This window comes from Hippopotamus amphibius, chromosome 1, assembly GCF_030028045.1.
Source record: "Hippopotamus amphibius kiboko isolate mHipAmp2 chromosome 1, mHipAmp2.hap2, whole genome shotgun sequence".
Classification (NCBI taxonomy): domain Eukaryota; kingdom Metazoa; phylum Chordata; class Mammalia; order Artiodactyla; family Hippopotamidae; genus Hippopotamus; species Hippopotamus amphibius.
Window position 1 is genome coordinate 129,213,870 of NC_080186.1, and position 15,312 is coordinate 129,229,181.

The window sequence follows — 15,312 nt, forward strand, 5'->3', positions numbered from 1 at the left end:
CTCTTCAACTTTCCTCTGCCCACTCCTACCTGTCTGCTGATGAGCTTTCCCAGCGACCAAAGGAATTAAAGACAACAAAAAATATGAGTGAGAAAACCTGACAGCACTCGATCAAGGATGTTTCTTTTGAGAGCTTAGTTAATACCCAAGTGCTGTTTGCATTCTATTTAGATGAGGAAATTAAACATGAACTCCTTTCTATTTTTTTTTTTCTGCAAAGAGTGATGTATTCCCAGGCCTTCTGGTTTCTGAGTAAGTCTGAGAACCTTCTCGAGAGCTGAAGAAGCCTTAGGAGTGGATCAGAGATTCTCAGAGGAACTAAATCATGAAGGAGATTTTCTGCTTTTGGTTGTGCTGAGTCCAAGCCCTATGGACAAAACTGAGTCCGTGCTGGCACACATTATATCAACAGCTCCTCTAACTAACCCAACTTGGTTCGTGTTCTAAGGGTTTCCAATTGATACAAATAAATCTTCAGTAGAAATTATTCCTAGTCAAGAACTTTTGGAAGTTTCTTATTTTTTAATTTTTTGGCTGCACCCCTTGGCATGTGGGATCTAGTTCCCTGACCACGCATCGAACCCATGCCCCCTGCCGTGGGAGTGCTGTCTTAATCACTGGTCTGCCAGGGAAGTCCCTGGAAGTTTCTTTTCAAGATTTACAAAGACCAAATTCTTTTCCTTCAAATTCTCATCACCTCCACTGTCACCGCCCTGGTCCAACCACCATCATCTCTTGCCTGCAGCAGCCAACAGCTTCCTGAACAGAATAACCACCATTCTTGTTCCCTCTTCAGCCTACTCTCAACACAGCACCCAGAGTCCCGCAGTTAAAACCCAAGTTGGGTTATTATTACCACTCTCCTGTTCAAAACCCTCCACGGCCTCCTACCCTTGGACTAAAAGCCAGGACTCCAAACGCCTGCAGGGCCATCCGCGCTCTGCCCACTGGGGCCCCGGCTACTCCTTTCTACTGTTCCTGCCCCCTTCTCTCTGCTCCAGCTGCACCTGCCTCCTGTGACGCTTCCGGTACACCAGGCAGGCTCCCCGCTCTCCCGTCCGCCCAGAGCATTTGCCCCTGGAATCACCTGGCTCCCTCCCTGCCCTCTGTCCAGTCTACTGCTGTAACTGCAGGACCCTATGGGGTCTTCCTGAGACAGACCCCTCCCCCACATCCTCTGCTGCAGCTCCTCTCTGAAGCACCCGGATAATACTGATCGTAGCTCATGCATATTTCCTGAGCTTTTCAGATGCTGAAAACCCCCACCAAGTGGAAGAAATTAACTACTTTCTGACCATGAGGACACAGCCTCCAGACCTTCTGCTGCCTAAGGACTGAAAATGTTAACTGCCCTATCACTTCACCATCAACCAATTGGAGAATTGTGCATGAGCTGATCACATATCTTGGGATACCCCCTCCCTCACCTGGCCTTTAAAAGTGCTTTGCTGAAACCCTTCAGGGGCTTTTTTGGGAATGAGCCATTGTTGTCCTCACATGGCCCTGCAATAAACAGCTCTCTGCTCCAAACTCTGATGTTTTGGCATATTGTTTGGCCTCACTGCACATGCGGCACATGGACTCGCGTTCGATAATATTTCTACCCCAAGATCCCCAACTCTCTTTTCCCACTTAGCTCTAGAACCATCTCACATCTCACATATTTTACTTATTTTGTCAGTTTTCTGCCTCCTCCACCAGAAAGTAAGGTCCACCAAGGGGAGGGATCTCCTGTGGTTGCAGCTCGCTGGTGCACCAACGTCTGTTCGATTGAAATGTACGGAACAAATGAATGGATGGCAAAGCTCTACTCACCCATGCCGGGGGCCGCCATGAGGATCCTGGAGACGACCACCTGCGTGATGGCTTGTTTGGCAGCATTTGCCGACTCCCCCAGGCGGTTCCCGTTTTCATCTGTGACAGGAATGCCAACTTTGAGCTCCCTAGTGAGCAAGACACATGCAAAGAAGTTCACAGGTGCCTCTGAGGAACGGCTGGAAACAGTACTTATACTGTGAAAGACCAAGTGCCTACTTAAGCCAAAAATCCACTCCAGTGTCATTTTTGGCACTCATAAGTCTATTTTTAAATACCACGAACAAGCGTAATTCTCGTGTGACAGACACAAAAGGAAAATAACACTCGTAAACTTTGTAAGAAAAAAAGGGGCAGCATTTTGAGTAACAATAGGACTCAAGGGGTGACTACGTTAAAGATAAGGCTAACTTCCATGCTCCTGTGCAAATGTGAGCAACTTTCCAAAGACAGATACAATATGCAGTGTGATGAAGTAAACTAGGCACACTGACAGAGGAGTCACAAGTACCCAGGGCTGCTGGGTGTGTAACTACGGTCACTAAAGCGGAACTACAGCTCCCACTGCTACCCTGTCCAGGGCTGCTGGGTGTGTAACTACGGTCACTAAAGCTGAACTATAGCTCCCACTGCTACCCTGTCCAGGGCTGCTGGGTGTGTAACTACGGTCACTAAAGCTGAACTATAGCTCCCACTGCTACCCTGTCCAGGGCTGCTGGGTGTGTAACTACGGTCACTAAAGCTGAACTACAGCTCCCACTGCTACCCTGTTCAGGGCTACTGGGTGTGTAACTACGGTCACTAATGCTGAACTACAGCTCCCACTGCTACCCTGTCCAGGGCTGCTGGGTGTGTAACGACGGTCACTAAAGCTGAACTATAGCTCCCACTGCTACCCTGTTCTGCGTTTTCCATTCCCAAACGCTTTTTCTCGTTCTTTCTTCTCCTTTAATTTTTGCCAGCTCTAAAAAATACTTCCAAAGATATAGATTAATATTATTTTAAACCCCAAGAGAATATTTGGGGGGAAGGGGGAAGAACCTATTTTATAGAATAAGCTTTCTGGGCATAGATGGAAGTTTGAGATCTATCGTTTAAACTTTTTATTATACAGAGGTAGAAAGACTATTCTAAACCCTATATGGTCATCAGCCTATTCTAATAATCAGCAACTCAGAGCTAAGCTTGTTTCACCAATGGACCCATCCTCACCCCCAACACCAGATTATCTGGAAGCAGATCCCAGACTTCATATAACTTCATCAGTAAATAGTAAAATACAAATCTTTTTAAGTTTCAACAAAGCAAATTATTATAAGACCTTACTGTCAAGCAAAAGTCCTCTCTAAGAGTGCATATTAATCTTACCTTTGCCTCATTAATGGAATATTAATGCAATTAGCAGCAGCTACCGCAGCGAAGGGAACAAATCGTCCTATGAGCGGAGAGACGTGCTGCAGAAGAGATAATTCCAAAAGCGAGATCTTATTTTTCCTCTAGTACTGAATGTAAATACTTATATCTTCTTGAGAACTGCTACAAATACAGAGCCCTATTTGTACAGAAACTCCGGTCAAGAGTACGTTCAACATTTGTTTCCTGGAGCTATTTTTCTATCTCCAGCCAGGGCATACTGAGACAAGGACAAGGTGGACTTCTAAGATATTTTGACGGCTTCACGTGGCTGATGGAGCTGGGGCTGTGGAGTCTCATGGTCTTGGGTTCAGATGCTGACTCCTCCACCTCTTCAGAGGTTAGCCCCGAGATGTTATCAGTGATTGGTAGATGTTATCAGTGACCCCCCTTCTCAAGCTTATTAAAAGATATACTTTAAAAAAGCAGTTGCAGATAATGACTCTAATAAGAGAACCACAGGGCGTGAACTATTTTGAGAAATAACAGATTTAGAGCCAGGCAAGTGGGAACAAATTAAGAAGCTTTACTACTATGGAAATAAAAATCCGAGTACCTTGGTTAATGCATTGAGTCCCAGAGCTGTTGCTACAGCACCTGTTGTTGCAGAAACATAAGCTGTTCCCAATTCACTGAAAAGAAGGAGAACAGTACATAAACAACAAGCGTATGTCAGAAAACTCAAGTCCAACACTTGGGGAAGAAATGCAGAAGGTTAAGGATAGAGATTCCATAAAACATGACACAAATGAACTTACCGAAGAACCAGAAACAGACTCACAGCCATAGAGAATGGACTTGTGGTGGGCAAGGGGGAGGTGGGTGGGGGGGGATGGTTTGGGAGTTTGGGATTAGCAGATGCAACCTTTTATAATAAGATGGATAAGCAACAAGGTCCTACTGTGTAGTGCAGGGAACTATATTCGACATCCTGGGATAAACCATAATGGAAAAGAATATGAAAAAGAATGTATATATACATATAACTGAATCACTTTGCTGCACAGCAGAAATTAACACAACATTGTAAATCAACTATACTTCACTAAAATAAATTAAAAAAAAAAAGATTCCACAAAACAACATTCACCATCACTCTACAAGGAGAGATATTCATAGGAAAAGGAAGCAGACGCATATACAAAAATGGCATTCTTCACATGTAACCTAACCACCACGCCAAACACATAGACACAGAGAATATGTATGTGTAGGGGTGGGGAAGGAAGGAAGCTGGGATTGCGTAGGAAGCTACAAATGTGGAGAAATGCATACTAGCTTAAAAGTTTTGTAGCCTATTTGCTTGAATAAAAAATACTTTTCAAAATATCACTATACATACTGAAAGTAAAAATTCAGTGCTGCCATTCTTAACATGACATCTTATTGTATAAAAACACTAAACGTCTCATCTTCAAAATACAATTAAGCCCAAGCGGTTCTCTCTTATTTTAAAACAAATTTTAATTCAAGGATTGGATGAAACGAAGGTGCGATCAGCACTGCTGAGTTGCTGAGTTCAATATTCTTTGTTCCGTAGGATAACAGAATACAGATAGTCAAAAGCAATTTTAAGAGTTAAAACAAAAAAGAAAATGCTTTGAAGTGTTACATAAATTAGGCTCAGAGTTTTGGTTAACTAATCACTTTAGCCTGTCTGAACAGTTTTTCCCATGAGCAAAATTTTAAATCCATTCACTTTCTTTTGGGCTCAAGAGATGCCCTATTTTAAAGCCAAATCAGATATAAAAGTCCCGGGGTTTCTGCAGAGATCACACTGTTGATGCCACTACTTTTGATGTTGGTATTTGTCTACACCCACAGGGTGGATGAGGGTACAGTGTGTCATTTCCCACAGGCCAGCCCTGAACTGCCTGCTGTGTGTTCTGTGGGAGGAAGGGGAGGGGATGTGCCCTAGAGTACAGCTGTCATGTCCCCCTACCAGCCCTGCCAACAGCATGGATAATGTCTGGGAAGGCAGGCTGCAAAAAAACACTATCTAGATAGAAAGGGAGGAAAAGAAATACTACTGAGAAATATGGTCCCTAAGAGTCCGAACCATATAAACAATTTGTACAAGTATACTTTTTTAACCAGGAGAGCATCACCACCGAATCAAATGGACACCAGAGAAGTGCAGAGGACGGTTCACTCTTCCAGTCTTACTTTACAGTGAGGGGAGCGTCTCCACTTCTGTTGGTGTAATTGACCACGGCGTTGAAGGACTGGTTGATCCACTGCCAGAAGAGCACTGCCGGCGTGGTCCTGAAACATGAAACACAGCGAGCCATCACACACCCACCGTCCCTGTGATCCTGCCACCACGCAGAATGGACAACGCCATCACCAGTAACCAGAGAGCAGATAGACTGCAGAGGGAGAATGCTGGGTCCAGGACTGCGTTCTGGGTCAAAGCCCGAGGACCTTGTGTGCCTGGGCGGATTTTTATCCTGTCTGATTCTCTGTTTCCTCATTCATTAAATATGTATAGCAACAAACAGAGCATTAGGGTTAGGATGGAGTTACCTTATTTAAATGTTATCTTAAATTTGTAAGGGAGCCCAACGAAGAGGAGGCACTCAATTAATGTCATTAACGTCAGAGCCCTTCTCTTAGGGAAAAAAGCCATTTGCAGGCTAAGTATAAGCCTATGTGTCTACACCCACATCAATATTCATACCTATATCATACGAATGGATTAAAAAGAGACTCTGCTTACAGGCTCTTTATTTTCTTTCTTGTTTTCTTTTGGGTCTAAGATTTAGGGAAAAATTCAACCGCCTTTTGGGCAAGAAGGAGAGTTCTGTTCAATAGAGGGAAAAGGTAAAACAACCCCCTAGAGTTGCAACATTTATACAAAATGGAACTTCACTGAAATGACATTTGTTCCCATAAAACCACTTACATACAAAAATGTACTTTAAGCTTCTGGAATATAAAGCAAACGAACTGTTGTTACATGGCCAGAACTTACCTATAGAATGTCATCATACAACCTGTGATGGTCATGTTCATTGGAACCTGAGCTGACATCCTTCCTATCAAAATCATCTTTTCACCGGTGTCAGGATGAAAAGCTGAATCGTAGATGTACTTTGCTCTCCATAACTCATTTTCTGTGAGACCCGGAGGAACAATTCCTTGCCTAGGAAAACAGCAACAAATAACATGGCAATTGTTCACTCCAAATATCTCACCAGCACTCTAGAGACACGTAGCTACAAGGTTCTCACATTTATGTTTACCTAGAACATCTGGATGGAGTGACAGATCTAAATATTACAGAGTCAGGGAAATTCTAATAACACAAAGGACAATAACTTAAAATGAGCGTGTCAAACCCATAAAGCTCAAATTATCTATAATTTGGAAAAACAAAAACATCTTGTATACAAGGGACGTATTCAGCTTTGAAATATTCTTTGCCTTAAATGACATTTAAAAATGTACTTTGAACTCTGTAAATGCTACGATATTTTTAACTCATTAGACAAAAGCTGTGGCAATCAAGAATATGAATTCATTTTTAAACTATAGTTTGAAAACCTAGATTAGAAAGGCTGATTATTTTTCCTTCTTATCAGACATATTCATTGCGAGAAATTTAGAAAATACAGAAATTCATTAATGCACTCAAAATCATTCAAGCCTTTCCCGACTCATTGCCACCGGTAATGCTTTGGTGAATACCCTTTCAGGTTTTCCTAGGATCTACATACATGATGTTTTTATTTAAAGGCCTTGTATCAAATCACCTTTTTTATTCAATAATATTTTGTAAACATTTCTCTATATCTTTAGATATTCTTCTACATCATCTGTACTGGTTTGAATAGTGCCCCCCTAAAATTCACTTGTACCTGGAACCTCAAAATGTGACCTTATTTATAAACAGGGTCTTTGCAGATGTAATTACGTAGTTAAGATGAGGTCACGCTGGATTGGGGGAGGGGAGCAAATCCAATGACTGATGCTTTAATAAGACCAAGTACAGCCACACAAAGAAGAAGGGCATGTGACGACAGAGGCAGGGAGTTGACTGAGGTAGGTAGTCATAAGCCTAGGGCCACAGCAAGCTGGAAGAGGCAAGGAAGGATTCTGCCCTAGAGCCGTCAGAGGGAGCAGGGCCCTGCCAGCACCTTGATTCAGAATTCTAGAGTCTGGAACTGTGAGAGAGTAAGTTTCTGCGTATTAAGCCACTCAGTTTACAGTAACGTGTTACGGCAGCCTTAGAAATTATACCAATCCCCTACTGTTGGACATCTTAACTGCTTTTAACCTTTTCCATTGGTAAAGGATAAGGAAGTATATATCCTTATAAATAAAACTCTTCCCATATCCAAGATTACTGAGAAAGAAAAGAGTACATTTGCTGAGACAAAAGCTATGTAAAATATTAAAATTGCAAATATGTCTTTTATGCTTTTTCTCTACTTGAGTATGTCTCTGTGTCTCATCCCCAGCAGCAGAAGCATCATATTATTTAGGTAACCTGTCGTATTCTTTACACAATGTGGATAATTATGTTTAATTATGTTATCTGCTGCCCTGAAAATTTTTCTCATTATGCAGTCAGGTAGGAACAAATGAAGTTTCTGCCTAGGAAGGTGTGACCTGCTTCAAGATTATAGGTATGTTCACCTTACTGCTTGTATTTTCATAACAGCTTTTTTGTGTGTGTGTCACTTAAAGTTTTTAATCTATTTGGAATTTATCTTATGATAGGAATACGTAAACTTGCTTAACTTTAGTTTCCAGTTGGCTGGTCTGCCATTCCAATACCAAGATTTCAGTGTTCTATTTATCATCGTGAGCTTCTGTGAATGTTAGGCTTGATTTCTGGACTTTCTACAGTGTTCCCACCATCTACATCTCATGCAGCCAAACCCATCATTTTAATGGACGGTCCATTTTAACATCTGGTGGAGCAATGGTCCCTCACTCCGTTACTCTTCCTCTGCTTTCTCAAAAGTGACTTAGTTACACTCAGGAATTTATTTTTCCAGATAACCCTTAGAATTATTTTGTTAATTTTATAGGTGATCACAATTGTGTGTTTTGACCAAAACTGTATTAAGCTGGAGAGAACTGTTATCTCTAAAACAATAAGACTTTCTATCTAGGCCTACCACATATTACTCCAGTTACTCAAAGTCTTCTTTTAATTGCCCAGTGGTCTTGCACTTGCCTCACACTTCTGGGTAAGTTAATTCCTAGTTATTTTATATATATATATACATTTCTTAGGAATGATATTAAAAATACTGTTTAATAGAAAACAAACTTATGGTTACAAAAGGGGAAAGCATCTCTTTTTGTTTTCTGTGTTTCCATAACATTAAAAGAAATTAAATCTCTTTATTAAGGTATCATTTAAGTATTCTAAAAGTCACTCATTTAAGTATACAATTTGATGAGTTTCGAAAAATGTACATGGTGGCATAACCACTTTCAGAATCATGGTATAGAATATTTTCACCTCCTCAAAACCTCCCTCAGACTCCTTAGGAGTCACTCTCCCACTTCCTGGCAACCACAGATCTGCTTTCTACCGCTATGGTATTGCCTCTCTGAGAATTTCACATAAATGGAATCATACGGTGAATAGCATTATGTGTCTGGCTTCTTCCACTTTGCGTAGTGGTTCCGGATGCATCTCTGTTGTGTCAGTAACTGGTTAATTGCTCAGTGGTATTCTATTCAATGAGTGAACCACAGCTATTTATTAATTCTCTTTTTAGCCATTCTACTAGGTATAAAGTGGTATCTCATTGTGGTTTTTGTTTCTGTTTTGTTTTTCACTTTTAGACTTTCCAGTGTATACTCTTTTCTTTTTCTTCTTCTAGTTTTGTTGCGATATAGTTGACACACAGCACTATATAAGTTTAAGGTGTCCAACATAATGACTTGACTTACATACATTATGAAATGATCAGTACAATAGTTTAGTGAACATTCATCTCATACAGGTACAAAATTAAAGAAACAGAAAAAATATTTTTCCTTGGGATGAGAACTCAGAATTTACACTCTTAACAACTTTCATATGTAATGTACAGCAGTGATAATTCTATTTATCATGTTGTAACATCATATCCCAAGTACTTATTTACCTTATAACTGGAAGTTTGTACATTTTGACTGCCTTCGGCCAATTCCGCCTCTCCCAACCCCCGCCTCTGGTAACCACAAATCGGATCTCTTTTTCTATGAGTTTGTTTATTTGTTTTTGAAGTATAATTGGCCTACAACACTGTGTTAGTTCCTGGGATTTGGTACTTCTGTACATTTCAAAATGATCACCACGATAAGTCTAGTTACCATCTGTCACCTTACAAAGACATAAAAATTATAATTATTGACGTGTGCCCACAATGTACATTTCATACCTGTGACTCATTTATTTTGTAATTGGGAGTTTGTACCTCTTAATCTCCCTCACCAATTTCTCTCCTCTCCCCAACCCCCTTTCCTATGGCAACCACCTGTTTGTTCTCCGTACCTATGAGTTTGTTTTTGTTTTGTTATGTTCACTTGTTTTATTTTTTAGATTCCACATGTATGTAAAATCACATAGTATTTGTCTTTCTCTGTCTGACTTATTTCACTGAGCATAGTACACCCAAGTCCATCCATGTTGTTGGAAATGACAATTTAATTCTTTTTCATGGCTGAGTAATATATGCTTTACATATCTATATCACATCTTCTTATCCATTCATCTATTGATGGGCACTTAGGTTACTTCCATATCTTGGCTATTGTAAACAATGTTGCAATAAACATAGGGGTATATATATTTTTTTCAAATTAGTGTTTTTGTTTTCTTTGAATAAATACCCAGGAGTGTTATTGCTGGATCATATGGTAGTTCTATGTTAATTTTTTCTTATTAGTAATGTGTCTATGGCAAGCCCAATCTCCCAATTCATCCCACCCCAAGCCCCCACCCCGATTTTTAATTTTTAAAGAAACCTCCATACTATTTTCCATAGGTGGCTGCACCAATTTACATTTCCACCCAAAGGGCACGAGGGTTCCCTTTTCTCCACATCCTCTCCAACACTTGTTATTTGTTGTCTTTTTGGTTCTGAAGGTGTGAGGTGATATTTCATTGTGGCTTTAATTTACATTTCCCTAGCAACTAGTGATGCTCAACATCTTCCCATGTGCTTACTTGATATTTCTATATTTTCTTTGGTTTAGTGTTGTCAGCCTACTCAAATCTTTGACCATTTAAACAAATTGGGTTAGAATTAAAAGAATTCTTGGGATGTCCCTGGTGGTCCAGTGGTAAAAAATCTGTCTTACAATGCAGGGGATGTGGCTGGACCCCTAGTCAGGGAACTTAGATCTCACATGCCGCGGGGCAACTAAGCCCGCATGTGCCCCAACTAGAGAGCCTGTGTGCCGCAAACTACAGAGCCCACATGCCCAGGAGCCCATGCGCCACAACTAGAGAAGAGAAAAACCCACATGCCACAACCAGAGAGAAGCCTGCACACTGCAACGAAAGACCCCGCATGCCTCAATGAAGATCCCATGTGCCGCAACTAAGACCCAACACAGCCAAGAATAAAAACAAATAAATAAATAAATAAAAATTTTAAAAACTAAAAAAAGAGAATTCTTTATCTCTTCTGGACATAAATCCTTTATGAGCTATAAGTTTTGCAAATATTTTCTTCCAGTCCATGAATTGCATTTTTGTTTTTAAACAGTTCTCCTGAAGTGGAGAGACATACCTTTTCCTTTATTGTTCATGTTTATGTCCTATCTGAGAAATCTCTGCCTCTCCCAAAGTTATGCAGATTTTATCTTGTTTTCTTCTAGAAGTTTTATAGTGTTAGCTTGTATATTCAGGTCTATCATCCATTTCAAGTTAAGTTATGTTTATGGTTTTGTTTAAGGATTAATACTTCTTTTTTATATAAAAATCCATTTTTTCCAGAACCACTCATTGAACAGAATATTCTTTCTCAATTGAATTATCTTGACATCTTTATGTAAAAATCAATTGACTATATATGTTTGAGTCTATTCCAGGATTCTCTATTCTGTTCCACTGATCTGTATATCTATACTGCTTTGATTACTTGAGCTTTATAGCAAGTCTTAAAATCAGGCATTTAATATTTTTGTTACTACTGAAAATATTATTTTTAAAATTTAAATTTCCAGTTGTTAATTGTTACTATATAGAAACCCAACTGACTTTTGTATATTGATCTTATACCATATCTTGTGACTGTGCTAAACACACTGTATTTGCATTTTTCGTAGATTCTTTCTATATAGATGATCATGGTTTCTATGAATGAAGAGAGTTTTAGTTCCTTTCCTATCTGTACGTGTTTTATTTTTCTTGCTTTTTTTCTTACTGGACTAGCTAGCTACCCAGCACAGTGATGCATAGAAGTAGTGAAAACTGAACTCCTTGCCTTTTTCCTGATCTCAGGGAGAAAGTTTTCATTCTTTCATCATTACGTTTGGTGTTAGTTTGTAGGCTTTTCTTAGATATACTTTACTCCTGCTATTCCTAGTTCGCTGAGAGTTTTACCATGAATGGATGTTGGATTTTGTCTGCTTTTTCTGCATCTACTGAGAAGACTGTATGTTTTTCTGTCATAGTCTACTGATACAGTGATTTCCAAATGTTAAAATGAACGTGCATCCTTGTAATGAACCACACTTGGGTTCTGCTTATTTTGGGTATTCTTTTTATAGAGGCTAGATTTAAGTGAATTTTGTTGAGGATTTTTGTGTCTATGTTTATGACACATATTGGTATGTACTTTTTTTCTTGTAATCCCTTTGGTTTTGCTATCTGTTGTCTCATAAAATGGGTGAGGAAGTCTTTCCCCCTCTTCTATTTTCTGGGAGAGTTTGTGATGGAATTGGTATAGTTTCTTCCTGTGAAAAAATTATTTCTTTCACCTGTGATGCTAACTGGCCTTGCAAATTTTTGTGGGAAAGTTTTATTTATTTATTTATTTATTTATTTATTTAACCATCTTGTTCTTTGTTTTCTATTTGTCTCGTCTTTTCTTGTTCCTTTTTTTCTCTTTCCTTGCCTTCTTTTGGATTGAGTCAATTTTGGTAATTTATATACTCATAGAAGGCTAGATATTTCACTAATATTTCTAAAATTTTTTAGCAAAGAGCTACGTAGTAGGCTTTCTTTTTATATTTCTATTTCTCATAAGCAACTTTCTTATCCTCTTGTTACATATTTTGAGTTTATTTTATATTGATTAGACGTGCTAGACACTTGTCTTTCTCTGGGCTTATCAGAGAACCAGCTTTTCATTTATTTTTCAACTCTACTACTTTCTGACCTTAAAAAAATATGACCTTCTCTTTGTGTTTTTTGAAAAACAATGTGTATGTCTTAACAACATGAACTTTGGAGTCAGAAGGTCTGAGTTTCTATGCTGGCTGTACCACTTAGTAGTGGTAGGACTCTGACTTTCCTGCCTCAGTTCTTTCATCTGAAAAATGGGCAAAACAACAGCACCTACCTGCAACAGCTATCATGAGGCTCAAATGAATGCAATCAGGCAGTATCAGTACACAGCATGGGCTATGTGGTATTGCTATTTTCTGTTTATTATTTTGCATTGTTCTTTAATTTCTTAAGCTGAAGTCTCAATTCACTTGTCATCAGCCTTTTATGTTTAATCAGAAAGATGTGTAAAACTATAAACTTCCATTCAGAGTACAATTTTGGCACAATGCCTTAAGTTTTCATAGTAATTTTCTCATTGTTTTTACCTTGTAATTTTACTTTTGGTTTTTCTTTTGGTACAGTTAAAGGAAAGTAGTGAACAATTCTGATGTGATTAATCAAGTTCTGTGTGTATTTCTAACAGTCTTTTCTTTGTATTTTTTGATGCAGCATTAACTAGTTCATGAATACCCAACATGATCATTTCATAAATATCAAATTTTTCTGATCTATTTGCCCTGAATTGAATTCTGTCTGATTTTCATACAGCTCCCTTTTTATCTGCAGCCACCTTCATCCTGCTTTATAATGTTAGCTATTTTTATTACTTCCCTTTGGGTTCACATTAAAATAGCACTGTTGGTATCCCACGAGGACTATAGATTATTGGTATTTATACTCCTTGAAGGTACATTGTATATGATACTTCCTCGACCCCGACTAACCCTTTGAGCTATTCTCCCCTGAAAGTTCACAGCTAATTTGTCTCTTAGTGGGGAGGGGGAGAACTCAGGGGTATTTCTTATCCATTAATTCAACAATGGGTTTTACCAATAAATATATATGTGTGTGTATAGATAGATAGATAGACAATAAATATAAAAGCAGACATGATAAAAGCAGCATTACCTCCAATCCCCAGTGGAGCAATTTATGACACAGACTTTAAGGGCTTTATATTCCTTAAAAGGTGAAAAGAAAAGAAGGTGAGGTGCTCAGCGACTCTTGGAAGAAGGCGTTGTATTTTTGCACCCGCGATGACCTCATACATTAGTCACGTAGCTAGCAACCCTCACACATTCTCACTAGGATGCCATGTCATTGTTGAGTATTTTAAGTGTTTTTACTCAATTTTAAAGTCTCTGATTTTAATAGAGGGTTTTAATTCCTTTTACCTATACCGTTGTTACTAAGCTGTCTGGCCTCCTCCCTCTTGTTTTATGTTATTTTAAAAGCTTCTATGTCAGTTTTTTGGTTTTATCTTTAGTTACACTTATTACACTGTCTTTGTTTTTATGCCTTTGGGGTTTTAGCAGATATATACTAAGATTTAACTTGACTAGTGGTTACTATTAAGATTCTCAAAACTGTTCTACAATGCATTTCTCTAATACAGTGAAGACTCAAACCATATATACTTTTGAGTCCACCTCCTATTTAAGATAAATATTTGGTACACTTTTAATTCTTCCTCTTCTTGGTTTTTTTTTGTTGTTGTTGTTTTGTTGTTGTTGTTTTTTCTTTTAATACTACAATCTAGAGCTTTAGATTCAGATAGATATTACCATTTTTTACAAAACTTCTTTTTGCCTATACAATGCTTTATAACTAGAAATGTAACAACTATTTCTATTTTAACAATTTCAACATTCATCACTAGTATACTTATATTACAGCTTTCTTACTTTTTCTATTTTTACTGTAATACAATATACATAACATAAAATTTACCATGTTAACCATTTTTAAGTGTACAGTTTTGTTACTAAGCATATTCATGTTATTGTCCAACTATTGCCACCATCCATCTCCAGAAATTTTTCATTGTCCCCAACTGAGATTGTATTCATTAAACAATAACTCCTGATTACCCTGCCCCCTAGGCCCTGGCAACCACCACTCTATTTTCTGTCCCTACGAATTTGGCTACTCTAGGCACCTCATACAAGTGGAATTATGCTGTAATTTGTCCTCTTGTGACTGGCTTATTTCACTTAGCATGATGTCTTCAAGGTTTATCCATGCTGTAGCATGTATTAGTATTTCCCCTTTTTTTTAAGACGGAATAGTTTTTCTATTGTGTGAATATATCACATTTTATTTTTCCATTCATCCATCCATGGACACCTGGGTTGCTTCCACCTTTGGCTAGTATGAGTAATGCCACTATGAACACGGGTGTGCAAATATCTGTTCAAACCCTGCTTCCAATTCTTTTGGGTACATACTCAGAAGTAGAATGGCTGGATCATATGGTAATTCCATTCTGAATTGTTTGAGGAATCATCACATACTATGGTTTCTTTATTTTTGAACTCACTTTTGCTTCATCTCCTGACCTCTCAAGAAGGATTTATGAGGAGTTGATTTTTGATGTTGTTGTGTATTTTTCTGTCGCCTCTGTAAACAGAGACACTATGGTATAAAATATCTGGGTTACATGCTTTTTCCTGGAAACTCGGCACACGTTGCTTAGCTGTTTTCTGGTGCTCAGTGGGTAGATGAAAAGATTGAGACTTCTCTTGTCATTTGTTCTTTTTAATAACTTTTTTGCCCTGTTCTGAATGCTTATGAAATTTTTAAAAGTTGTAGAAAAAAGAAAAGGAAAAAAAATCTCCATATGTGGGTCTCTTTGC

General features: G+C 38.6%; 1 protein-coding gene across 2 annotated transcripts in view; it reads right to left on the reverse strand.

Annotated features, from left to right (window-relative positions):
• Nucleotides 1–15,312, reverse strand: part of SFXN1 (sideroflexin 1) — a 54,502-nt gene that overhangs the window by 12,743 nt on the left and 26,447 nt on the right. For both annotated transcript variants that reach the window (XM_057728818.1, XM_057728827.1), the window contains 5 exons: nucleotides 6,203–6,373; nucleotides 5,395–5,493; nucleotides 3,785–3,860; nucleotides 3,184–3,269; nucleotides 1,816–1,943 (listed from right to left, as the gene is read on the reverse strand). In XM_057728818.1, the coding sequence (XP_057584801.1) occupies nucleotides 1,816–1,943; nucleotides 3,184–3,269; nucleotides 3,785–3,860; nucleotides 5,395–5,493; nucleotides 6,203–6,373 (560 nt within the window). The remainder of the gene's footprint in view (nucleotides 1–1,815; nucleotides 1,944–3,183; nucleotides 3,270–3,784; nucleotides 3,861–5,394; nucleotides 5,494–6,202; nucleotides 6,374–15,312) is intronic.